Genomic DNA, 25,326 nt, shown 5'->3' on the forward strand with positions numbered 1-25,326 from the left:
ATTCTCACTGTTTTCATTTTTAAAACATTTACTAAACAAACGTAATTTCGTTTTCATTTTCATTTTATATTTCTCGAAATACATGAAAACCGTTTTAAAAAACGATTCTAAACACACGTACATTATTTTTTTTTGGGGGTGTTGATCTACAACCAACTGGCTCATTTAAATAAAAGAAACTTTCTTTGTTATATGGAATTTTGTCGATTTTGGAAATACTACTTTCGGTACGGTAATTAGACGATTAATTGTGAAAATCTTGAAAAATAGTTTTGTTCTAGTTTGTCATATAATTAGTCAAGATTTATGATTTTTTAGGGTTAAATTTTTGAAGATTTAGAACAATATCCCCGAAATTAAGGTCAAAAAACATAACAATACACTTACTCATTATGATACTTTTTTTTTTTGAAATTTATATAGTGTTAAGAACCTTATTTGGAGGTTATTAATTTTTTTATATATAATGTGCGTTTATCCTTCTTTGATACTTTATTTAGTTGAATTTCTAGTTTTTTTTTTCTCTGGGTACCAATCAAATGTTGCAAATGTAGAATTAAGGCCCTGTTTGTTTCAACCATTTGAATTGTTGTTTAGGATTCAAATTGATGTTTGGTACATGATAATTTAAGGACAATTTAAACCATTAACAACGGTTCAAACCTTTATATTTTAGAATCCCAAAAAAAAAAAATCTAACAATCTTAATTGTTTTTTACGTGAAAACAATTATGATTCTATTTTTTCTCTCTCTTCAATTTTAAATTTAAAAATATCATAACTACTTCGTTTTAATTCCGATTAAGATGATTTTTTTAATGTGTTTATAATGAAAAGAGGAATAAACCCCCCATCCATATTGCATATTTTTTATGTCATTTATAATGAGATTTTATAAGATTTGTTATAAAACTCTAATCACGGTTTTCAATACTTATCCAAATACAATTCGGATTTTATTCTCAATTCAAATTACATACTATTTAGATATACAAATACTGATTCGAATCACAATTCAATATACCACAATTTAAGTCACGGCAACTCAAACCAAATAAAAAAAATCGTTAAACCAAACAAGGCCTAAGTTACTCTTATATTTAAAAAAATGAACATTCTTAATTCTTGTTTAAACTGCTTGTGTACTATTATAAATTTTGCTTTGTTTCGGTTTCTTGAAACATGAAAAGAGAAGAACTACTATGCTAGGTCCCAAAGGTTATCCTGAGCACATATATTGATAAGCAATGATTTTTGCTGTTTCTATCCTCCAATAGTCTAGAATGGATATTTTAAGATCCGGTTCATTTCACTGATTTGAGTTTAGAATTCGAGTTTGCTATAGTAAAAAAGTCTTAGAAATCACATCTAACTTATAGTAAAAAACTCTCAGAAATCACGTCTAACTTTTTTGCTACAGTAAAAAACTCTCGTATAAAATTACATCTCAATTTTGAGTTTAGAATTCGAGTTTGCTATAGTAAAAAAGTCTTAGAAATCACATCTAACTTATAGTAAAAAACTCTCAGAAATCACGTCTAACTTTTTTGCTACAGTAAAAAACTCTCGTATAAAATTACATCTCAATTCGAATCAGTAAACTAAACGGACATGTGCTGCAGATTTTCAGTTATGGGAATAGTCACTTTAGACAGTTTAAAAAGAGAAAGAAGAGGCTTTTGGTACAAGAGGAAACTGTGCCAACATTGTTCTTTCCTTATTTTTTAAAAAGGTAAAGAGACAATGCTTTTGAGATAAAGTTTCACTAGAGTCAAGGAATAACTATGCCATTATCGAAGTTTTTTCTGCGGACTTTCTTCCACTATTTGATCGCATACACGAATATAATTTGAGTGATCTCGTTGACAATACAGGTTGTATAAAGTGGTCAGATGTCTCAAACGTGAAGAGCTTGCAGGCTGGGAGATGCTACCTAAAGGGGCAGGATAGCTTTTTTCTTTCTTTCTTTCTTTCTATAATGTATAAACATGATCATGTTTGTTTCAACTATCCGAATTGTTGCGTAAGATTCAAACCGTAATTTAATATTTAAATTGATGTTTGGTAGAGAATAATTTAAGGACAATTCAAATCATTAACAATAATTCAAACCATCGATTTTAAAATTTACCATCTCCCTAAATTCTAACAATTCTTATTTTCTATAGTGCAAATAATTCTGATTTTACTTTTTTTTCGAGTTTGCTATAGTAAAAAAGTCTCAGAAATCACATCTAACTTACAGTAAAAAACTCTCAGAAATCATGTCTAACTTTTTTGCTACAGCAAAAAACTCTCGTATAAAATTACATCTCAATTTTGAGTTTAGAATTCGAGTTTGCTATAGTAAAAAAGTCTCAGAAATCACATCTAACTTACAGTAAAAAACTCTCAGAAATCATGTCTAACTTTTTTGCTACAACAAAAAACTCTCGTATAAAATTACATCTCAATTTTGAGTTTAGAATTCGAGTTTGCTATAGTAAAAAAGTCTTAGAAATCACATCTAACTTATAGTAAAAAACTCTCAGAAATCACGTCTAACTTTTTTGCTATAGTAAAAAACTCTCGTATAAAATTATATCTCAATTCGAATCAGCAAACTAAACGGACATGTGCTGCAGATTTTCAGTTATGGGAATAGTCACTTTAGACAGTTTAAAAAGAGAAAGAAGAGGCTTTTGGTACAAGAGGAAACTGTGCCAACATTGTTCTTTCCTTATTTTTTAAAAAGGTAAAGAGACAATGCTTTTGAGATAAAGTTTCACTAGAGTCAAGGAATAACTATGCCATTATCGAAGTTTTTTCTGCGGACTTTCTTCCACTATTTGATCGCATACACGAATATAATTTGAGTGATCTCGTTGACAATACAGGTTGTATAAAGTGGTCAGATGTCTCAAACGTGAAGAGCTTGCAGGCTGGGAGATGCTACCTAAAGGGGCAGGATAGCTTTTTTCTTTCTTTCTTTCTTTCTATAATGTATAAACATGATCATGTTTGTTTCAACTATCCGAATTGTTGCGTAAGATTCAAACCGTAATTTAATATTTAAATTGATGTTTGGTAGAGAATAATTTAAGGACAATTCAAATCATTAACAATAATTCAAACCATCGATTTTAAAATTTACCATCTCCCTAAATTCTAACAATTCTTATTTTCTATAGTGCAAATAATTCTGATTTTACTTTTTTTTCTCTCTTTAATTTCAATCTTAACAATGTAATTTCATCGTTTTAATTCCGATTGAGATGTTTTTTTTTAATGTGTTCATAATGAATAAATGAACAAATCCTCATCCATATTGCATATTTTTTGATGTCATTTACAATGAAATTTTATAAGATTTGTTACAAAACTCTAATTATAGTTTTCAACACTTTATCTAAATACAGTTCTCATTTTATTCCCAATTCAAATTATAATTTATTTGCATATCTAAATATCGGTTCAAATTAAATTTTTATGAGATAAAATACTGCAACAATATAACTTGAGTTATGAAATGAACGAGGCTTAAGTGTACACTAATTTGGTATTCCAACAAGTTAAATAATTCTTTGGTATTGAGTTTATCTCTCTTTTGCGTTAAACAAGTCCAACTGTCAAGTATGTTATTTTAATTCAAAACCCAACTCAGCTGCATCATTAACAAGTTAGTTTTCAATTCTAAACTCGAATCGGTGAAATTAATGGAGCCTTAAATTGCATGTACAAATCACTTATTAATGCTCATGCATGTGTAAGAAAAAGAAACTACACGAGGAAAAGAAATTATACGGAAATAAATAAAAACTAGCTCCCAGGAGGGCCCCTCCATTAACTGATCATCGTCCCCCCCTTTTTTTTTTTTTAATCATAATTAATCTTTTTCAAGCGCATATAAACAGCATTATTCTTATTTGAAATTCAACATCAAAATATAATTATTCTAAGGTGGGATACTCCTATTATAAGGATTACTAGCATTAACTGGAATGAGGTGCAATTTAAGCATTCGTTTGGATCGCCTATTGTATTGAAATGTTCATTCAACTTAAATGTTTGCATTCAAATGTTGAATTTAAATTGTGTATTCAAATGAAGAGTAATGCTAAATACAGACTCTTTTACAAATGTTAGGCTAATCTTTTAACATGCGTCATTTCTATTTTTTTTAAACTAACCAACTTAATAACAATTCACTCTCCTTACATTAAGAATCGCCTATTCAAACGAAGAGAAATGCATGTTTGAATAGTTTTTCTTAAAAGTTAGCATTTGAATAGTGTAAAGGTATTTAAAAAAAAAAAAAAAAGTTTGGGACGGATTTCCAAAAAAGTCAAAAATTTGATATTTGCATTTGAGTTGAATAGTTATGGAATAGTAATAAAACATAAATTTTTGCATTCTAACAATTGTATAGCCAAATGCACGTATAGGCGTGGGCTTCATGAACACAAGTAAAACAACTCCTTAAACTGAGCAACAAAAAGCAGAAACTTCTGATATGGGGCCTTCGAGCAAAGCCCATGAGACTCGACTGCCTCTCAGCAAAGCCAACAAAAACCACCGACTTTGATGGCTAGCGGTAATAGAGTACCATAGTGAGTTTATGATCATAGATTTGAATGTTGGGTATTAGAATTTGAAGACTTATTTTCTACGAGTCTAGTACTCGATTTACTTGAGATTACGCCCCCACGTAATCTTACAATTAACACATTCGGTGGGATTGAAGTGATTCGAAGAATAAAGTCTGTTTGTTGCGCCATCAATGGACATTCATGTCAACGTTTAGGATCTTTTTAGTAACACACATAAGAAAGTATGCTAATGTTGGTCATCCTCTCCCCATACTTTTCTTTTACCAGAAAAAGAAGAGAGCCAACAAAAAAAAAAAAAAAAAAAAAAAAAATGTGAGTATTCAGTATCCCTATAACCAAATTGGCAAAGACATAATGGAGTTGTTGATTGTGAAAGGCATGTTTGCTACATCAGATCAAGTATCAAACACAAAAACAATGCCGTGTCTACCACTTAGTTATTATACGTCAAGATCTATCATTTTCAAACACTCTCTCTTCTCATCTACCTTATCATTTGAAACACGCACCCTCCAAAATTTTCAACAAAAACAGGAAAATGGCCCAAACATGAAACGTGTTGTGGTGCAGATCCAATGACCCATGACTTGACCCCATATGGTATAAAAATAAAAATTAAAAAAAGTAATAATGCTCTGTTACTTGATAATTTGTTAATCTTCCTGATAATTTGTTTAATCTTCCCACATAAATGAAATATGATTCAGATTTCCAAATTTTGTCGGTCCATTACATCATCATCATCATCATCATCATCATGTAATGGGTTATGTTTGGTGTTGCTCACAATTTTCTCTGACTTTGCCCTTTCTAAATCTTTGACTCTTATTCCCTAAGGAAAGTGAATTTATTTGGATACAAGATATAAATATAAATATATATATATACACACACACACACACATACATACAATATAGCCAATCTTGTTTAATGAGCATGTTGGGTTGGATTGGGTCAACCTTTTATATCTACCACAAACTTAATCTAGCAACTGAGGTTGAACTAGAAGCAACTTTTGGTCTAATATCCTAGACACACAGTTTTGAGTACATTGATTAACAATTTATTCTATTCTATTACCATTGTTATATGAATGGTTTTGATTTAATAGGCCCCGTTCATTTCGCTGATTCGAGTTTAGAATTCGAGTTTTGCTACAGTAAAAAGTTCTCACAAACAATCACATTTAACTTTTTTGCTACAGTAAAAAATTCTCACATAAAATCACATCTCAACTCGAATTAAAAACTCGAATCAGCGAACTAAACGGGCCCCAGCTCTGAACGGACAAAACCCATGTTGCACATTAATTATAGGATTACTTTTTGAGGCATTGAAAAATAATTTCATGACTTTTTGCATAGTCAGGCCGATGTGAATCTTATCTTATTGGAAGAAAATTACAGAAAGAGAAAAATTCGGTTAAAGCCGGCCTTTAGATTCTGGAACATGCTGACCTTAATATATTGGTTAGGTATATATTTATTAATAAATTAAAAAAAAGAAAAGAAAATATAGGTAAACATCTAATATGCATGCTTTATTATATAAACTGCATAGATCATGACGGTTCATGGATCAGAAAAAAGATACTGTCAGGTCTAACAAGTTCCAGATATTAACGTTTATCTCAGCATTATCTAATTATTCGGCTATTAAACTATTGTCTTGCTCCATATTAATCAGCTATAATATATATATATATATATTTATATGTAATATGGGCTATTTTGTACATAATAAAAGTATTAGCTACAGTAAGAGACTAATTCCATTAGATACGATGTTTAAAGACGTATAAAACTTTCAATAGTTTGAAAGTTTGAAAGAGTGCTTATAGTTGGCTATAAACAAATAAATAAATGGTCTAGAGTCCTACCCATGTTAACAAAGAAAATTCTCAGTTCTACACATTTGTCTGCTCAAGGTGTTAATAAAAAATAAAAAAGATTCATAACTAACCCATGAAAAAAAAAACAAGAAATAAAAAAATAAAAACAGGAAACAATTTTTTCTTAGGAGAAAAACAAAAAATAATAATAATAAGTGCAGAAAAATACAAGCAGGTGATATGGGCCAGATGAACGTCCTACCTCTGGCACAAATGTCAGAAGCACAATTATATAACTAGTTTTTATAACTTGTACGAACAAATCACCAAATTTGTTGTCACAGTTCAAATGGTACAACTTTGCGGGGAAACATTTTGTTGTTTTCCTAGCAATACTGTTTTAAACTTCTCTTCCACACCATTCAGGGATTACCATTCAGATGGGTCGCATTCATACCAGATAGGTTGCATGTGGCAATCAATTCAACTATTTCTCTCTTTTTATTATTATTTTTTTTAACTACCATTTCTTCAACAAAAAAAAAAAAAAAAATTTCCTTTTGTTGGTTCGTTGGTTTTAATAGAAAACAATTAAGTCCTAATCAAAATTAAAGAAAAAATGAGGGTTGTGTTTGATTTGTCCTTATTTTCTCAATGTTGCTTTCAAGTTACCTTTGGGGAACACTTTTAAAAAAAAAAACCCAATTAAAAAATAAAAGGGAAAGAAAAACAACAACAACAACATCAAATCAGTCATTTTCCCAACACATATACATCAAAGACTCGTGGGATTTGGATGGTTTCTATTATGGGTGGGAAGGTGGGGTTTTGGAAAAGCTTAATAGGAACTCTAATATTGCATCACCATAGATGGAGAAAACGACAATCCATGTGAGCGTCTGACTATAATGTGATATTCTTTCTTTCTAAAGTTGAGGGTGACCAATCAAGATAAGAATCCCGAAGTAAAGAAAAATGTTTAGCTTGTGATAGTCCCCGACTAGGATAAATCCACGGCTATAAATTGGTTTTGTACTTCTTGGTTGTGTAATTGTGCATATCATACCTTTCACAATTAGGGTCGTTCATAAACTCGTAAAACTCGCAGACCCAACCCACTCATCCAACTCAATCTGAAAAATACAATTTATAGTATTAAATTTTTTTTCTGCCCATTCAATGTCTGGCCCGAAATTTTAAAACGGGGGTGTGGGTTGGGCTTATAATGGCCCGTACACCTCAACCCAACCTGCGCTCTAACTTGCCTCATCTAATATCTAACCCTAGGCAGACTACTCATTTCTATTATCTAGTTTCTTCATGTTTGAATTAAGCCTATATGTTTGCTTTATGTTAAGACTAATTTATAAGTGTAGACTAATTTATGTTTGATGTTGGATGAACTACTTTGTTTCGTGTTAGATGTTGGATTGAACTTTAAATTTCTATCCGTTTGAATGTTGAAGTTATTATTTCTATTTGATGATGAACTTTGAATTTTTTATTGAACTTTGAGTCTTTAATTCTTTGAATGTTAAAACTGACCACTCAACCCACCCCGCACCGTCCCAACCCAACCCAAGCATCATTGAGTTGTGAAATTTTTCTAACATCATTGGAGCCAAATATGTGTAACCCGCACTCTTTGGGGTGGGAGAAAAAAAAAATCTTACCACGCACTAACCCAACTTATGAACAGCCCTATTCACAATCCGTTGGGTTCTTCACACACTTTTTTCTCTCTCTATTTTTTTTAAGGGCTCTACATGTCGCATATAGGAATGTGGTGTGAACTTGTGATTATGGAAAGTGATTATACTTATATATACACACCCGTATATATGCTCACATGTACAAGTGATTATGGCTCTCCATGGCTACCTAATTGCATGCCATTAACAATTGAGTGAGGTAGTGCATTTGCCCTTGTTAATGCATGCAATTAGGCAGACATTTATGTATCGTGATTTTGTAGTTGTAACATGAAGTGAGGTAGTGCAACAAGAGTTAATTGAGTTTAGGTGATTAATTAATAATTGTAGTTGTTTAATTTTATGTTAGGTCCAAATTTGGATAATTATAATGAAAATATTTTGCAAAAGGTTATGTGCAATACCGCTAAGGTATAGAGATAAAGGTTCTTCGTTTGGGGGAGTTAAGGCCTATTCACTTTGTAGGTTCGAATTGTGTTGAACATTTGAATTTGAAGTTAAATGTTGGTTTTTTATAATTTGAACTGGCATTGATGTGCAAAATTTAAATAGAGAATAAATTTTGAATTAGTGTTTTATTACATTATTAGAATTAAAGATTTTTAAAATGTAAAAAATACTCAGTAAACAAATAAAAAATTTTCAAAAAAATTACATAAATTAAAAAATCTTCACAAATTGGGGTTTCCCTTTCAATTTTCTACTGTTTTAGAGAACTTTATATTTAGTTTCCTTTCTGTTTCTTAAGGTACTTTGAATTTTTTTTTAATCAAAATATGAATTTATATATTAAATATGAAAGTTATACTTATATTTAATGAAATAAATAATTAAGCGTATATTTTCTAAAAAAAACTTAAAATACAAAGATAAAGAAGAGGTATGACTAAAAAAAAAAAAAAAACTCTCCCCGCCAATGATCTCCATGTTTGGCATGGCTTTGGTTTCACCATGCACCATTGAGCGAGACCTCGTCGATCACCACCATGCATGGCCGCCATGAAATGTTCCAGTTGTCGCTTATCATCAATCGGACATTGGATATGCCTGAGCCAAGGCTCGGACCAAGACCCAACTCAAGCTCGGACTCGTCTGCGCTTGGCGAATCCTCAGAGTAGAGAACCGCGTTGTTCTCCTTGGACAGACACCGTCGACGACATCGACCACTTTGCCAAAACCTGCAATTTAAAATTGTTTTTTTTTTTTTTTTCCTTTTGTTTATTCTGGGTTTGGTGGGTACTTTTTTCTAGATGGATTTTGTATTTGTTTAATTATTGGTTTTTGTTTTGTATTTTAAGGACATTTTGATCGAAAGAAAGCATGAATCAAGCATAACGTAAAATGAATTAATTTTGCATAAATTTTAATCAGTTAATTTAATTACCAGTATTTTTAACCTAAAAAACTTTATTACTTTTAATTTCATTAAATAGACAAATAATAAAAATCAAATGACTTAATAGAAAAGTCTTATTAAAGAAATATGTTATAATACATGCTCACTCAGAACTAATATGTCTGTAATATGAGTATGCTTGCCCCGTTCATTTCGCCGATTCGAGTTTAGAATTTGAGTTTTGCTACAGTAAAAAGCTCTCAGAAACAGTCACATCTAACTTTTTTGCTACAGTAAAAAGCTCTCATACAAAATCACATCTCAACTCGAATTACAAATTCGAATCAGCGAAGTGAATGGATGTATTAGGATTTGGAGACCCAATTGTTTGAATTTGCAAATTGAGACCCAAATGTAAAATATCAACGTTTGGAAGCCTTAGGTACAAAAAACCCTTTAAACAATCCATTTTTTTTATAGTGTTTATTAACTTTAAAAATAAAAAATGGCTAAGTAACTAAAATGCTAGTATAACCCATTAATGAAATCTTTAAATCTGATCAAAATCACATTAAATTAAAAAAGTATGCAGAATAAACAGTTTATAATATAGATAACAGTTAAAAATGGATAATTATAAATAGTTCATTTTATTAATCCTAAAAAAGTATCTCTTATTTTAATTCAAAGGAAAACAAAATAAAAAATAACTTAAGATAGCCTTTTTTTTATTCCTTCGTTTACAACATGTCGGTTTTGGCAAGTTCTTTTTTTCTTTTATTATTTGTCAAAGTGAACAAATGAACAAGGGGCAAAAAAGATACTTTTGTGATAAGATGAAAAAATAGTCTACCATCAATGCTTAATTTTAAACTATTAAATCTATATTTGAAACTGACAGTTTTATAAACTTTTTACTTATCGAACGACGTTTAACAAAAAAATATTTATACCTTCAACCGACACATGTAAATAGTTAGAGAATACATAAGAACGCGTGACAAATCACTCTAAAAAACTCGACAAAATAATCATATAACTTCAAGAAAAAAAGTGCCTCCTCACAACAGGAGGAGTTACAGTGACCAAACCCAGGCGGCTGTTTACGAAGAATAAAAAACAAATGTATTATTGTAGAGTATGCCTGCCATAAAATTTCAAATTTTTTCTTTTTAAAACTGAGGAAAACACTCCTTTTTTCTTATTTTATTTTTGACATCAATTCTTTTTTTTTTTTTCAAAAAAAAAGAAAAAAACACTCATTTTTCTTATTTTTTTATCTTGTCATTTACGATAACATACTCTCAATCTCAAGACTCATCGATCATAATTTGATAAGGATTTTAGGCCTTTCTTAAGCAAAGGATAGTAACTTCTTCTTCTCTTCTTCCTCTCTCTTTTTTTTTTTTTTGTGCGTTTTTTCTTTTTTATATTTTTTTAGGGATTGCCAAACGTGATTAATTCGTGTTTGGTAGAAGTGGAATAAAGCTACACATGAGATATATGGGGAAATCTCCTTCAAATAATTATTCAACTATGGAATCTAACTTTTCGATTATGCTAAATTTAGTAGATGCTACATGATTAAAACAATCCCTTTTTATAGATGAAGTAGTTTTATTTTTCAAATATTATTTTTCCAATTTCTAATTATATTAGAGGAAAAAAATGCATTTAAAAAAAGAAAAAAAAAGACAATGGATATCAGGAGTTTACGAATTTTTGAATGATATTAGGAACTAGAATTAAGGAAAAAAGAAAAACTTATAACAGGATAATCTCTAAAAATAAATACTGCTTTGTTCGTGTATTAAAGACCGTAATCTTTCAACTGTTTGAAAAAAAGAAAAAAGAAATTGTAGGGTGGATATAATTTTCTTTTTCAGTTTTTCCTCCTAAAAAGATCGAAAGTGAAACATAATTGAATGTTAGCCATTAGAAATTTTAACAAAATAAACTAAAAAAATCACATTCTGCCTTAATAGATTTTTATAGCTGTAGTTTCGATTTTTTTTAATTAAAAAAGAGCGTTTTTGTTTTTTAGTTCATTTAAAATCTAAAGTTAATTCATTAGAATTTGCGACGGGACAATGAATTTATTTTACGTTTGGGAAAATGTTATGTCAACTATTATGCCAAATGAGTGAGTGGTGGTGCTTAAATTCACCTCTTTTTCATAATTTGTTTCTCTTATATTTTCGAATAATTCTCTTAAATTTTCCTCTCCTATATTTTCGAATAATTTGTGACTCTTTAATTTTTAGAAAAACACTCTCATGCATGTTATTTATTTATTTTTTTTTCCATTTGACAATTTAGTTCTTAAATTTTATGAAATTGTAACAATTAACAACAATTGTTAAGATGTTAAAGTTTAAGGGAATGACAATACTTTTTAGCACCTATATTCCGTTTTTTTTTTTGGATTTAGCACTTTCATCTTTATTTTTTCCCTTGAAATTTAGTCTTCAAATTCATAAATAACAACAATTAACTTCAATCGTTAACAGATTTTAAATGTATACGGAATAACAATAATTTTTTAGTACATGTGACTAATAACTTCAATCGTCAATAATTAATAGTAATTACTTTTTCAAAACTAGTCCCTAACTTAGTCATACAATTCTTAAAAATTTAAGTCCAGTTCCACTTTCAAAAAAAAAAAAAAAAAACTCCAATTAATGATTAAAGTTGATCACTACACTTTTAAAAATACAAGGATTGCATTACCAAGAAAATAAGTATAAGGACTAAATTTCCAAAACATAAAAACTTAAGGGATAAAAGTGCTAAAAACATTTTTTTTTAAGGAGAGGTATTTTGCCATAATTAAACAACCACGCCTCGGAAAAATAATACTATTTCAGCTGAAGTGGCAGATCCGAAACGACGCCGTTGACCTTGTCCACATCAACCATTAGGCATTACCTTGACAAAACTGGCAATTTTTTTGCACCCAAACCATTTCTCTCTCTCCGAGTCTCGCACTTGCTCTGCCTTTCACCGTTTCGCGTTGCGAAACTGTCTCTCTCTCTCTCTCTCTCTCTCTCTCTCTCTCTCTCTCTCTTGTAATCGCGAGTTCGTCGCACGAAATCTCTGGATTTAGCCAAGCCAATCTCCTTTTCCTTCGATCCCAATTTGCCCTAATTTATATCTCGCGGTTCGACGATAAATCGGTTTCCCAAATCTTTTTTCTTTTGTTTTTCCAGCCAAGCCCTAGACTTACGACCCTTTACCAAATTCCGATAATGGGTCCGCGATTTCCCTCGGTTAATCGAAGATCTGGGACCTGATCTGGGGCTTTATTCGGCTCGAATTTCGCGAATCTAGGGTTTCTCTGTTGAATTCGACTCCGAATTGATGTTTCTTTTCAAGGACGTGGTTGCGATCGATTCAGAAATCAAGGAAGATGGAGGGCTATGCATGGGTCGGGAGGTGAGAAGTGGAAACGGAGTCGGCACATGTGGCCGGTCCCTAATTCGACCGCGACGACTGTAGTTGTGAACGATTCAAACACTCTCGATTTCTTCTGCAAAGTAAATACCCCTTTTTGTTGGGTTTTCCGAAGTCATCGTTTCAGTTATTCCGGTTCTGTGGTTAATTTCTTCGCCGCTCTTGAATTAGTGGGATTTTAGTTTCTCTTCCCTCTATGGGTTTGCCCTTTTTGTGATTTTGATTGGTTATGATGTTTTCCTTCAATTTATCCTTTTAATTGGATGTTTTTCTTTCGGTTTTTGGGTTATTTGTTGTTAATTGATCTCAGTCTATAGATTTAAAACCGCGTTGTGCCTATATGGGTTTTTCATTTTCTTGGGTTCAATATGGTGACTTTTGTTTTCTAAATTTTGATGGTTCAAATTGTAGATTTGGCTATGTTTGATTCCCTCTGGTTCGTGAAGTTGCTTTGTGACTCATTTCTCAAATCTCTTCCCGTCTTTTGTTTTCGATTTAGGTGGTTAAATTTATTCGATGATTGCATTTCTACTTTTGTAGAACGCCTGAGGCGCACAAGTGCATAATTTCTTACTTTGGTGATGAATGTGTATGAAAATTTGTTAGTTCTAAGAAGTTGACATTGCTTTTATCATTTTTGAAACCATTTTAGTGGATTCTGTTTGCCTAATGGGACAATCTTTTTAGTTGAGATGATTTTGACAATAAATAAGGTTTGTTTGCTTTTCCAATGTGCCTCTATAATGAAAGTGAATATTTGTTTAGCTATTTGGTCGGTTTGTTTACGGGTTTCTTTCTGGGATTTGTTGCAGTATTTCAGTTTGTTAACTTGGTTATGATGCACGAGCCGTTTGGGCAATTTAAATATATAGCAAACATTAGTTTTATTTTTCGGCTTTATGTTTAGCATCTGCTTCTTATGTTTCCCCCCGTGGATACTTTGAAGGGACAAGGCCTCTCAAATCATTCATCCTTCATATAGATCACCTCTACCTTTGAAAACGGTTTAGAATTCCTGGGTGTGCTTGAATTCTGATCTCCCCTCACTGTGTAGAGTATTGTTATGTTTTCCGCTCGTATTTTTATGCCTTAGAAAGTGGTGTACCGGTTTTTTAATAGATGGCACAATTGAGATCTTGGTTATTTTTGTTGTTTTCTCCATTATTCTGTGTGCTCTACAGACATACATTGTTTTGAGATTTTTATTTGTGTCCGAAACATGAAGTTCATCAGAACACCAGTTCTGCAAATTCTGAATTCGCCTTTTCCTTATTGCATTGCATTACTTGAATGATAAATATCTAATCTACCGTGTTTTAACTGAGAGCCTTTCCTTGTAACAGGATGGACGCAAAATTCGAGTTGGTGATTGTGCACTTTTCAAGCCACCTCAGGAGTCTCCACCTTTCATCGGAATAATTCGTAGGCTGACATTAGACAAGGAGGACACCCTCAGTTTAGGTGTAAATTGGCTTTATCGACCTGCTGATATAAGACTTGCAAAAGGGATCTTGCTAGAAGCTGCCCCAAACGAGGTCTTTTATTCCTTTCACAAGGATGAGATTCCCGCTGCATCATTACTCCATCCCTGTAAAGTCGCATTTCTTCGTAAAGGTGTTGAACTTCCTCCAGGGATATCCTCATTTGTATGCAGACGAGTGTATGATATTGAGAACAAGTGTTTATGGTGGTTAACTGACAAAGATTATATTAATGTGAGTATCATTATTTTTTTCCATTCTATTGCTTGTGGATTGTAATTAATTAATTCGTCTCATAGTCTTGATCTTTCCTTGTTTGCAGGAACGACAAGAAGAAGTAGATCATCTATTAGACAAGACAAGACTAGAAATGCATGGGGCAGTGCAGTCAGGAGGCCGTTCTCCAAAACCCTTGAATGGTCCGTCGTCAGCACCGCAATTGAAATCTGGCTCTGATAGTATACAAAATAGCACATCCTCTTTTTCTTCGCAGGCTAAGGGAAAGAAGAGGGAACGGGGTGACCAGGTCTCTGATTCCGCTAAACGTGAGCGTTTATCTAAGACGGAGGATGGCGATTCAGGTCAATTCAGGCCTGAAAATATGTTAAAGTCTGAAATTGCCAAAATAACTGACAAAGGAGCGCTTGTGGACTTTGCTGGGGTTGAGAAGTTAGTCCAGCTCATGCAACCTGACAGTGCCGATAAGAAGTTAGATTTGGCTGGCAGAATAATGCTTGTTGATGTAATAGCAGTCACTGACAGATATGATTGTCTTGGACGATTTGTTCATCTTAGGGGTTTACCTGTACTGGATGAATGGCTTCAAGAAGTCCATAAGGGGAGGATTGGTGAGGGCAGCAGCCCCAAAGAAAGTGATAAATCTGTTGAGGAATTTCTTTTAGCATTACTTCGTGCACTTGATAAGCTGCCTGTAAATCTTCATGCCCTTCAGACTTGTAACGTGGGCAAGTCTGTCAACAACTTGCGCAGTCACAAAAATTCTGAAATTCAAAAGAAGGCTAGAACTTTGGTGGACACATGGAAGAGACGCGTTGAAGCTGAGATGAATATGAATGATGCAAAATCTGGAGCAGGTCGTGGTGTTTCATGGCCTAACAAGCCTGCTTCTTCTGAAGTTTCTCATGTTGGGAGCAGACGAGTGGGAAATTCTGCTGAGGTTGGCTCGAAGAGCTCCATTGTACAACCTTCTGTCTCTAAAACTCAAGTTAAGCCTGGTACTGGGGACGCTGTTTCCAAATCATCTGCATCTCCTGGTTCTACTAAACCGGTGAATGCATCAGTGGGTAGCCCGAAGGATCAAAACTTCAGAATGTTAGTTGGTGCCGGTTCCTCAGAACTTCCTTTGACACCAATTAAGGAGGAAAAAAGTAGCAGTTCTAGTCAGTCCCAGAACAATAGCCAGTCGAGTGATCATGCAAGGAGCTCAACTGCGGGTTCTGTGAGTGCGAATAGAGTCTCTAGCAGTGCTTCACGTCATCGGAAGTCGAGCAATGGCGTTCAGGGGTCGTCTATCTCAGGAGCTCAGAAGGAAAGTGGGCCTGGAAAAGTTAGTACGCCAAGTAGAAGTCTAAATTCCGAAAAACCATCAATTACTGGAGTATCCCATGAGAAACTTGCTGATGACCATGGAAGTAGTCGACTTATCGTAAGGTTGCCAAACACTGGTCGGAGCCCTGCAAGAGGTGCCTCTGGAAGCTCTTCTGAAGATCCTGTTGCTACTTCAGGTAGAGCTTCTTCGCCTGCAGAAAAGCATGATAACCATGATAAAAGAACGAAAGGCAGAAATGATGCTGTTCGTACTAATGTTTCATCAGATGTGAACTCAGATTTATGTCAGGGCAGGGATGGTGGGATTGAAGAGGGTAATGTGCTCCCTGCTTGTGGAGATCAACAAAGGGCTGGTGAAGATGGTGAAAAACCAACAGAAGCACCTAAAGTGGCGGGTTCTTTTTCGAAAATGATGTCCAGATCAGGGAAATCATACGAGGCGTCTTTAAGCTCGATAAATGCTCTTATTGAAAGCTGTGCCAAGATTTCTGAAGCTAGTGCTTCTGGTTCTCCAGTGGATGACGTAGGGATGAATCTGCTTGCTAGTGTGGCTGCCGGAGAAATGTGTAAATCGGATAACGTGTCACCATCAGGTTCTCCTGCAAGAAATCCATCTACGCCTGAGGGATCAACCTCAGGCAATGATGGCAAGTTGAAACAACTAACTGAAGATGTTGCTCAAGGCCAATGTCAGCCTATTGGTGGGGCTAGTGGTAGTACTCTTTCGGAGCATGGTATTGCTAGTGATCTGTCACATGTCAAAAGCGAATCAAGAAACCCTTTTAGTGGCGCACCAACTAATGATTCTGGTGACAGTAAGAGCGCTTCACCTGCTCTTGTGGAAAGAGCAGGGGATTCTAGAGCGCCTTTGGATGGTTCTTCGAGTTCACAACAGCATGTAGAGACTCCAATCGTTTCTGATCTCAAACGTGGTGATTCTGGGGATGTTTCCGTAACCACAACTGCTAATAAAGAAGGTTATTCAGATGCTGAGGGAGCTTACCAGTTTCATGAGCAAAGAAAACTTGGGGTTCATAGGACAAAAGGCATCAATATGCCTGATTCTAAATTGAAAATACCAAGTCCTTCATCTGATGAAGATAAGAAAGTGGATTACGCAGATGAGCGAACAGTAGAGAACAGTGAACCAGTGGTATCAGAAGCAGCCTCTGGGAGTGCAAAAGTCGAGAAGGAAAATGAAAAATCGACATGCTCTTCTTCAGAAATGGGTGGGGACGATCAGAATGCTAACAAGGAGTCAAGTAATGACGTAGTAGCAGATCAGAAGCCACCTCTTATGGCAGTAAGTCACTCAGAGTCCAAGGAGGGGAAAACTGAGGATCCTATGGTACGCTCTGGTTCTGGAAATACTTTGGACATGGAATGCAAGGTTGAAAAGGTTGATGATGCAAAGGCTGGAGGTCTAACTGAGCAGGCAGATAGACAAACAGGGGATTTCTGTTCTTCGGCTTCAGATCATGACAATGAACGTGGTCGGGAGAACCTGGAAACAAAAGATTCTATTGCTCCTTCAGCTGGTCCAGCTCCCCACATTGAGTTACCCACACCCACACTTACTGCGCATGAAGATGAACACTCAGAGAAATCTAGCAGGCTTAAGATGGATGGTTTAGAATCAGGCAAGACTGAGGAACAGCAAGTTTGCAATACGAATACATCTGGGCCGGATGCCACTGTGAAATTGGACTTTGATTTAAATGAAGGTTTCCCTCCTGATGATGGGAGTCAAGGGGACCTTGTGAAAACAGGCGATCCTGGAAGTTCATCCGCTATTCATTTGCCGTGCCCTTTACCTTTTCAAAATTCTTCTATTTCTGGGGGCTTCCCTGCTTCAATTACTGTGGCTGCACCTGCTAAAGGAGCATTTAATCCTCCAGAAAACTTATTGCGCAGTAAAGTTGAACTTGGATGGAAAGGTTCGGCAGCCACCAGTGCATTTAGGCCGGCGGAACCCAGAAAGAACTGTGATATAGGTGATTCCACTGTTAGCAAAAATGTTCGTACTCCTTTGGACTTTGACCTGAATGTTGCAGATGAAAGAGCTTTAGAGGATGAGTCCGGGCCTCCTGATCGTGGTGCTGGTGCTGGAGGACTTGATCTTGACTTGAATAGAGTTGATGAGAATCCTGACGTCGGGCCTTTCTCTGCTAGCAACAATTCGAGGTTGGAAATTGCTTCTTTGCCAACTAGATCATCACTATCTAGTGGTTTGTCTAACGGTGGAGGTAACGTTTCTAGAGACTTTGATTTAAACAATGGGCCTGGCCTTGATGAAGTTGGCACTGAAGCAGCACCTCGCGTCCAGCCTATCAAAAGCAACATGCCAATGCCTCCAGCAGGACCTGTTCCTGGGATAAGAATGAACAATCCGGAATTTGGGAACTTCTCGTCATGGTTCCCTCCTGGCAATACATTTTCAGCTATCACCGTCCCACCGATTTTTACAGCTAGGGGAGAGCAGAACTACGTTGCTCCAGCTGGTTCTCAGAGGGTCATGTGTCCTCCTACCGCTAGCACCTCATTTGGTCATGAGATTTACAGGGGACCAGTGCTCTCGTCCTCTCCTGCAGTGGCATTTCCACCAGCTTCCCAAATTCCATATCCCGGATTCCCTTTTGAAACCAGTTTTCCTCTGTCTTCAAACTCCTTTTCTGGCTCACCAGCATATATGGATTCTACTGGTGGGGCAGTATGTTTCCCAAACATTCCCTCATCTCTGGTCGGGCCTGCGGGTATGGTATCTTCACCTTACCCTCGTCCCTTTGTGATGAACCTTCCAGGGGGTGCCAGTAACATCGGTCCTGATGGTAGGAAATGGGGAAGTCAGGGTTTGGACCTTAATGCAGGTCCGGGGGGGATAGATACAGAGCGGAGAGATGAGAGATTGCCTTCAGGGTTGAGGCAGCTTTCTGTTCCCAGTTCACAAGCCATTGTAGAGGAGCAGATAAAGAGGTATCAGGTTGGAGGTGTATTGAAGAGAAAGGAGCCCGATGGTGGACTTGATGCGGTAGATAGAATCAGCTACAAGCAACCTTCATGGCAGTAGGATTGTGGTTCAATGATTACAACCGCAGAACATCTTGAGGCCTGGTGAGAATTTATTTCCTTTAGTCCGTATGTATGAGTGATTGCCGACTTGTTTAAGCCGAAATTGTCTTTGCTATATTCATCAATACATTCATGGCAAGTTATTCACCTGTAATTGTTAAAAACAGTTTTCCAATCACCTCTGTAGTTTCTGAAAGTAATTTAGTATTTTTATGTCAAAAAACCTGAAGATAGTCTTGTTTTGGAGCAAAATCATTAGTTGCTTATCTGAGTGCTTTCCTCGACAAGAGTAGTGTGGCTTCATTTTTTCGTATGGAATAATGCCCTTGCGCATGTTATAGGTTGTAAATCTACTCCAGTGCTTTTAACAGAGTGTGGATGCATAAAGTTAACAAAATTACACCCTTCACCATTTTTTTCCTTTTCGATGTTAACCCCTTCATTGCCAACCTTTTGCAGCTCTTCGAGATGATTGTATTGTCAGAAGCACTCGGATATGTTTAATTTAACGATCAGAGAATTTGGAGGCGAGGCCTGAGCGCTCATTTCCCTGAACACTGCCATACCACCTCTAACTTTGGAAAATTGTTAGGGCCCTGGAATCAGTCGTATTAAATCGAATCTTTTCTGACAGATTGGCCTCTGCAGATAAGTTTCTCCCCTGTAGATATCTAACTCAAGAAAAACATCTTGCTGTGCTGCCTAGAAACTAAGGAATTTGGTGCGCTATGTAAGGACAATGCTCATTCAGGTACATGACAACCCCGATCCTTACCCGGTTCATTTTATAGGAAAGGATTGTATGTATGAACCGTCCGGGCTGAGGCCGGGCATGTATCTTCTGTCAATTTTTTTTTCTTCCCCCTTCCAGTTACCAAATATAGTTATTTACTTTAGTCATGACTGCCGAATTTTGTTACTTTAATCATTCTGGTTATTGATATTTGCACAGGCTGCCGTGTATTTTGTACGTTCCTTTTGTATTATAAGTTATAGCCAGAATCGGAACCTTTCTCGCAACTTAGAGGAAATTTTGGACAGGCCTTTGCGTTTGGTGCAATTTGACCCCTTTATGTTCGTGAAAATGTCTCTTTGCCGTGGTCTAGATTGTACGTTTCTGTAGATCTTAAATGAATAATAAAAAAAAAAAAAAAAAGGCAGATGAGAGTGTGGCTGTGTGGACGATCACCCACCAAACCTTTTCCCGTGTCTTGAGTTCAGCTTTCCTCTTACAGATAGATCATGGATGTTTTGCAATATCTTCATATTTGTATTGCTGCTCTTTTTTCAACGTTGTATACTTTTTCACGAGTATCGTGTCTATATATAAAAGGTCCTGCAGTGCGGCTGGGTTCATTTTTCTATCATGAAATGGGTTAACTTTTTCTGTTTTTGCGCCAAGAAAATGGACAACTTGAAGTCCGTTACCTAATTGGTTGAAATTCAAGTGAAAATACCTAAAGTCGATACGCGCTTACGGTACTCAACCAACGCATTAACTAGGTGAAGTTTAGGAAACTTACGGTACTCAAGAGACATCGACTCTTATCTCAATTTTTATACTAATTTAAGTGTTGTTATTTTTTTATTAATACAAATCTATTGAAGTGATAATTTTTTATACACTCATCAAGGAATGACTGCTAAGTTGGCACAAAAATTAGTGGCTGTAGCATTTTTCTTTTTCGGCTAGGATCTCGGGGACGTCTGGAAGAGGGATTCGTGTCATGATCTTATAAAAAAATACACGTAAAACGAGAATAATTTTAAATTTATGAATCAAATGTTCTGGACATCTCTAGACACTTGAAGCATGAAGCCTACTAAAAAGTCCCAATCCCGAGGTCCCTTTTATCTGCATGTTTAATACACCATTATTGGCATTTTTCTATATACAAGACCACAAAGCTTTTTACGATAAATTTAAATTTAATACAAATATGACAATTTACAACATAGCACTTATTATGAAGAAAAAATAAAAAAAATCAATTCTCGCAAAACCACGTTTATCGATATGTCGACACGCATTATAGCTCGTGTAACTGGGCAGAGTCAAAATCAAAAACAGATTTAAAATTCCACTTCATGTGCTATGGACGTTTAGTGTCGGTAAGGGGATTACTTTCTGCGGGTGTCAAATAATTTATAGCAGATTTCAGCCAAAAAAAAAAAAAAAAAAGAAAAAGAAAAAGAAAAAAGTTTGTAGCAGCACTAGTAACGCTGGTCCTCACATGCCAACTTTTACATCGATTTTACGCTATTGCCCCTTATATAAAAGGTACTGCCGCAAATCATTGACTTCACGACTATGATTCAATGTTCATCTGATCAGATGTACATCAGCCGTTCGATTAACCTCGTACACAGATGGGGCAGTGTTTTGTCCTATTATAATATATATGGAATTGAATTTCCATGTGCATGGATTTGGCATGGCTCAGTGGGAAACTGGGAAAGTAACAAATGAGGAGGCATTTAAAGGTCCACACCAAAATATACCATAAGATTGTGCCGCGAAATAAGGCTAATCAGAGAATAGTAAACGACCCACATTAAAATGTTTCAAAGGTGCATAGTACATGTGTCTCAATCCCGCGGTTGATGTCCACTTTATTATATTCGTTTCTCATTTTTTTTTATTTTGTTGGATTCCTTTACGCTTCTGACCTTTTCTATTCCCCTAAAAAAAATCAAACAAATGAGAAACCGAAAAGGAAAACCAAAAACTAAATAAGAAAAAACAACAAAGGCTATCTTAGAAGACACAACCACAAATCTCACCTCTCATAATTTCCTTATCATACGACAAATCTCGTATTGAAGGGGGCGAAAAAAAAAAAAACAACAAAAAAATCCCATCTTTCTATCACTTCCTTTCTCTCTGACAGACTTAACTGTTTACTCAGAGGTCACGAAGTCTTCAAGTACTCATCTGATGGAGAAGCCTCGGAACCAGGATAAAAGAGAGAGAGAGAGATGTCACAACATGGGAAAGCTTGCCCGTTTCTTGTTCACTTCTCTGGGCACAATCACAATTTTCAGTTTCTTCATTCTCTATCATTCTCCAAACACCTTTACGTTTGTGCCAAAACAAGGCCTTAATTCTGTGGTGCAAAGCCATCACGACCTCCTTGCAGTCCAAGACCTTGATCACAACAACACCTTGCTGCCAAAAAATCAAAAGGGTAAATTTTGAAATAAATTAAAAAAACCCCACTTGTCTTTTTTTTTTTTTTTAAAATTTAATTGTTGTTTCTGTTTGGAAATGTAGAAGAAGAGGAGACGTGTGACTTGTTTACAGGCCGTTGGGTTGAAGATCAATTGGGAAGATCTTTTTATACCAACTCAAGCTGCACTACAATTCCTGACTCAAAGAATTGTTTCAAAAATGGAAGGGAGGACAAGGATTTCCTTAATTGGAGATGGAAACCAGAGAAGTGTGAGCTTCCAAGATTTGATGCCAAGAACTTTCTAGAGATGGTTAGAGGGAAGAAAATGGCGTTTATTGGAGATTCTGTTGCTAGGAACCACATGGAATCCTTGCTCTGCGTCTTGTCACCGGTTAGTTTTTACACTCTTGTTTTGTGATTCTAGGAATGTTCAAATTCTGGTGTTTCATAGGCAGCTTGATGGTTATATTAGTTGCATGTACTTTGCTAGTTACTAAAGGATTGATCCAATTTCATAAACAATTGAGAAGTGAAGTTTAATTCACTAAGAAACATATTGGAAAAAAAATTCTTTTGTGGGAGTCCAAAACTTAGAAAACAAGTATTTTGCTTTGTACCTTTACAATTGTTGGCAACTTTGTAGGCTGTTTGATGGTTTTATTCTTTGCTTGTACCTTGCTTGTTATTGGGAAATAAGTCATTGAACTTATATATATATATATATGTATGTATGTATAGTGAAATTTCTTTAAGGATTCAAAGTGCATTAATCGAGATAACTAGGAAAGAGGAAAAACGGAGGAAATCTAGATGGTCCGAAACTCGGTGCAAAGAAAGTGCATGCCTCATGAGGTAGCCATGTGTCAAAGAAAATTGGACAGTTGGAATAAATACTTATTTAATACCGCCTAGCTGTGATCTCTGGTAAAAAATTGAGGCCTTTCGGATTTTACATTTAATTGGCCGAATTTTAGTTAAAAGTATGCTTCAGTAAACAGTTGTAGCATTTGTCCAGATTGGAATGAGGCTGAAGTTGGAGAATTAAAGAGAGATCTCAAATCTAGTTACATTCGCATGGGCAATTTATACACCGAGTACTAAGATATGGAGCCATTTAACATCTGTAGTGGTGGCTAAGGGATGATGGCGATGGAATGATGGTTTTTTCTCCCATCTATCAAAGGTTCGAATCTTTGTGTTTACACTTGGTTCTCTGAAATCGTGAGGATGTGTGTTTGATGGTAATGGATCTCCGGAGATTGTTTACGAAAGCGTGGACCGGTCCCCTTTCAGTCTTACCTATCGTCTTAATAGATTGTGAAAGTGGCATTGGATGGGTGCATGAGTATACTATTGATCTCTCTTTTCAATGACAAAAAAATAAAAAAATAAAAAAGACATGGAGCCACCATATGCCAATTGTCACTTTGGAAGTTTGAGATGATTTAGGGTATCTTTAGTAAAAAAATTGAATTTGAATTATTGTGATAGAAAACACTCTAGTAATAGAACTTGAGTTTAAAAAAAATTAAATTTGAATTTTTGTGACAGAAAACACTGTATCAATAGAACTTGAGTTGAGTTGTGAATTTGAATTATTGTGATAGAAAACACTGTAGTAATAAAACTTGAAGTTTAACAAAAAAATTAAATTTGAATTTTTGTGACAGAAAACACTGTATCAATAGAACTTGAGTTGTGTTGTGAAAAGAGCAAGGCAACATAGTTAAAAAAATACGTTTATAAATGCAACATAGATTCGAGTTGTATGTAATCACTCAAGTTGTTTATTAATGAGAATTGTTGTTTGCCATGGTATTGTACATTCTAAATTTGAATCAAATAGTTGATTATTAGTTATGCCTTGCAGAATTGGCAGTTTTCTTCAACCTTACTGAGTTATTGATATTGCAGGAGGAAACTCCCACAGACATTTACAAGGACTCTGAAGATCGGTTCGGGACATGGTACTTTCCTCGTCATGACTTCACCCTTATGATCTTGTGGACCAAGTTTCTCGTAGTCGGAACAGAACGAATGATCAACGGAACAGGAACGAGCGCTTTTGATCTCCATCTCGACAAGGTGGACACTAGTTGGTCTCAGTTCCTCCCACAGCTAGACTACGCCATAATCTCCGATGGTCATTGGTTCTTTCGAGTAATGTACCTTCACAAGGGCGATAATTTGACAGGTTGCGTCTACTGCCACGAACCAAATGTCACAGAACGTGACATCAGCGTCGCGGTTCGGATGGCATTTCGTGCTGCGTTCAACCACATAAACAATTGCGAGAACTGCAGCCCCGGTCTGGTGACTCTACTGAGGACATTTGCGCCGGCTCATTTCAAGAATGGGGCTTGGAACACAGGAGGTTATTGTAACAGAACAAGTCCTCTCAATGAGGCAGAGGCTGATTTCGGGAGTTTTGACTGGGAAATGAGGAACATTCAGGTACAAGAGATTAAAAGAGCTAAAAAGAAGAAAGGAAAGAAGTTTGGAGTTTTGGATATTACTAGGGCTATGCTTATGAGACCTGATGGGCATCCGGGAGCTCACTGGGGCAACAAATGGATGAAAGGCTACAATGACTGTGTTCATTGGTGCATGCCTGGCCCTGTTGATTATTGGAACGATTTTTTGATGGCTGTGATAAGAAAAGAGTCAGGTTTAGATTCTTGATAAAAGGGTAGGGCTATTTTAGTTAGAATAGTACACCATACATGTGATACATATAGTAATAATGCCCGGTTTTCTTATATGGGTATATAATTATTTTAATAAAAGGGTATAATGGCATGGTGAAATGTGAGTTTTCTTCTGATTTATCAATGGTGAGAAGTCTAACATGGATTCATGATAGTCTTGTATGCGTATATGCATTAAAATTGGCCAAATTGTGGATGTAGTAAGTTTGATTTGAGTTGCTCTTTTAGCACGTTCACTCGACTTGAAAACAAAGAAATTTTCCATATTTAGTTAAAGCTTTAAGAGCCCTTTTTACCACTCGATCTTGATGAAATGCTCAGATGTAATAGATTTCTGAAATTTGGGCTCTTCACGTAGAAACTCATTTGACTTTTACTACTTTTTCATCCGCTAGCAACACA

The 25,326-nt window shown here is 35.3% G+C and overlaps 2 protein-coding genes across 2 annotated transcripts; both read left to right on the forward strand.

Moving 5' to 3' along the window:
• Positions 1-12,443: 12,443 nt before the first annotated feature.
• LOC21391759 (dentin sialophosphoprotein) lies at positions 12,444-20,108 on the forward strand. Its single transcript, XM_010113430.2, has 4 exons — positions 12,444-13,007; positions 14,268-14,639; positions 14,728-19,085; positions 19,503-20,108. Exons 1-3 carry the CDS (start codon positions 12,891-12,893, stop codon positions 19,039-19,041), a joined length of 4,803 nt encoding a protein of 1,600 aa, XP_010111732.1. The 5' UTR covers positions 12,444-12,890; the 3' UTR covers positions 19,042-19,085; positions 19,503-20,108.
• Positions 20,109-21,728: 1,620 nt separating this feature from the next.
• Positions 21,729-25,103, forward strand: LOC21391760 (protein ALTERED XYLOGLUCAN 4-like). The gene is made up of 3 exons (XM_010113431.2): positions 21,729-22,231; positions 22,318-22,607; positions 24,131-25,103. The coding sequence occupies exons 1-3, from the start codon at positions 21,982-21,984 to the stop codon at positions 24,896-24,898; spliced, it is 1,308 nt and encodes a 435-aa protein (XP_010111733.2). The 5' UTR covers positions 21,729-21,981; the 3' UTR covers positions 24,899-25,103.
• Positions 25,104-25,326: the final 223 nt, after the last annotated feature.

Source organism: Morus notabilis, unplaced genomic scaffold (genome assembly GCF_000414095.1).
Source record: "Morus notabilis unplaced genomic scaffold, ASM41409v2 Scaffold1008, whole genome shotgun sequence".
NCBI classification, from domain to species: Eukaryota; Viridiplantae; Streptophyta; class Magnoliopsida; order Rosales; family Moraceae; genus Morus; species Morus notabilis.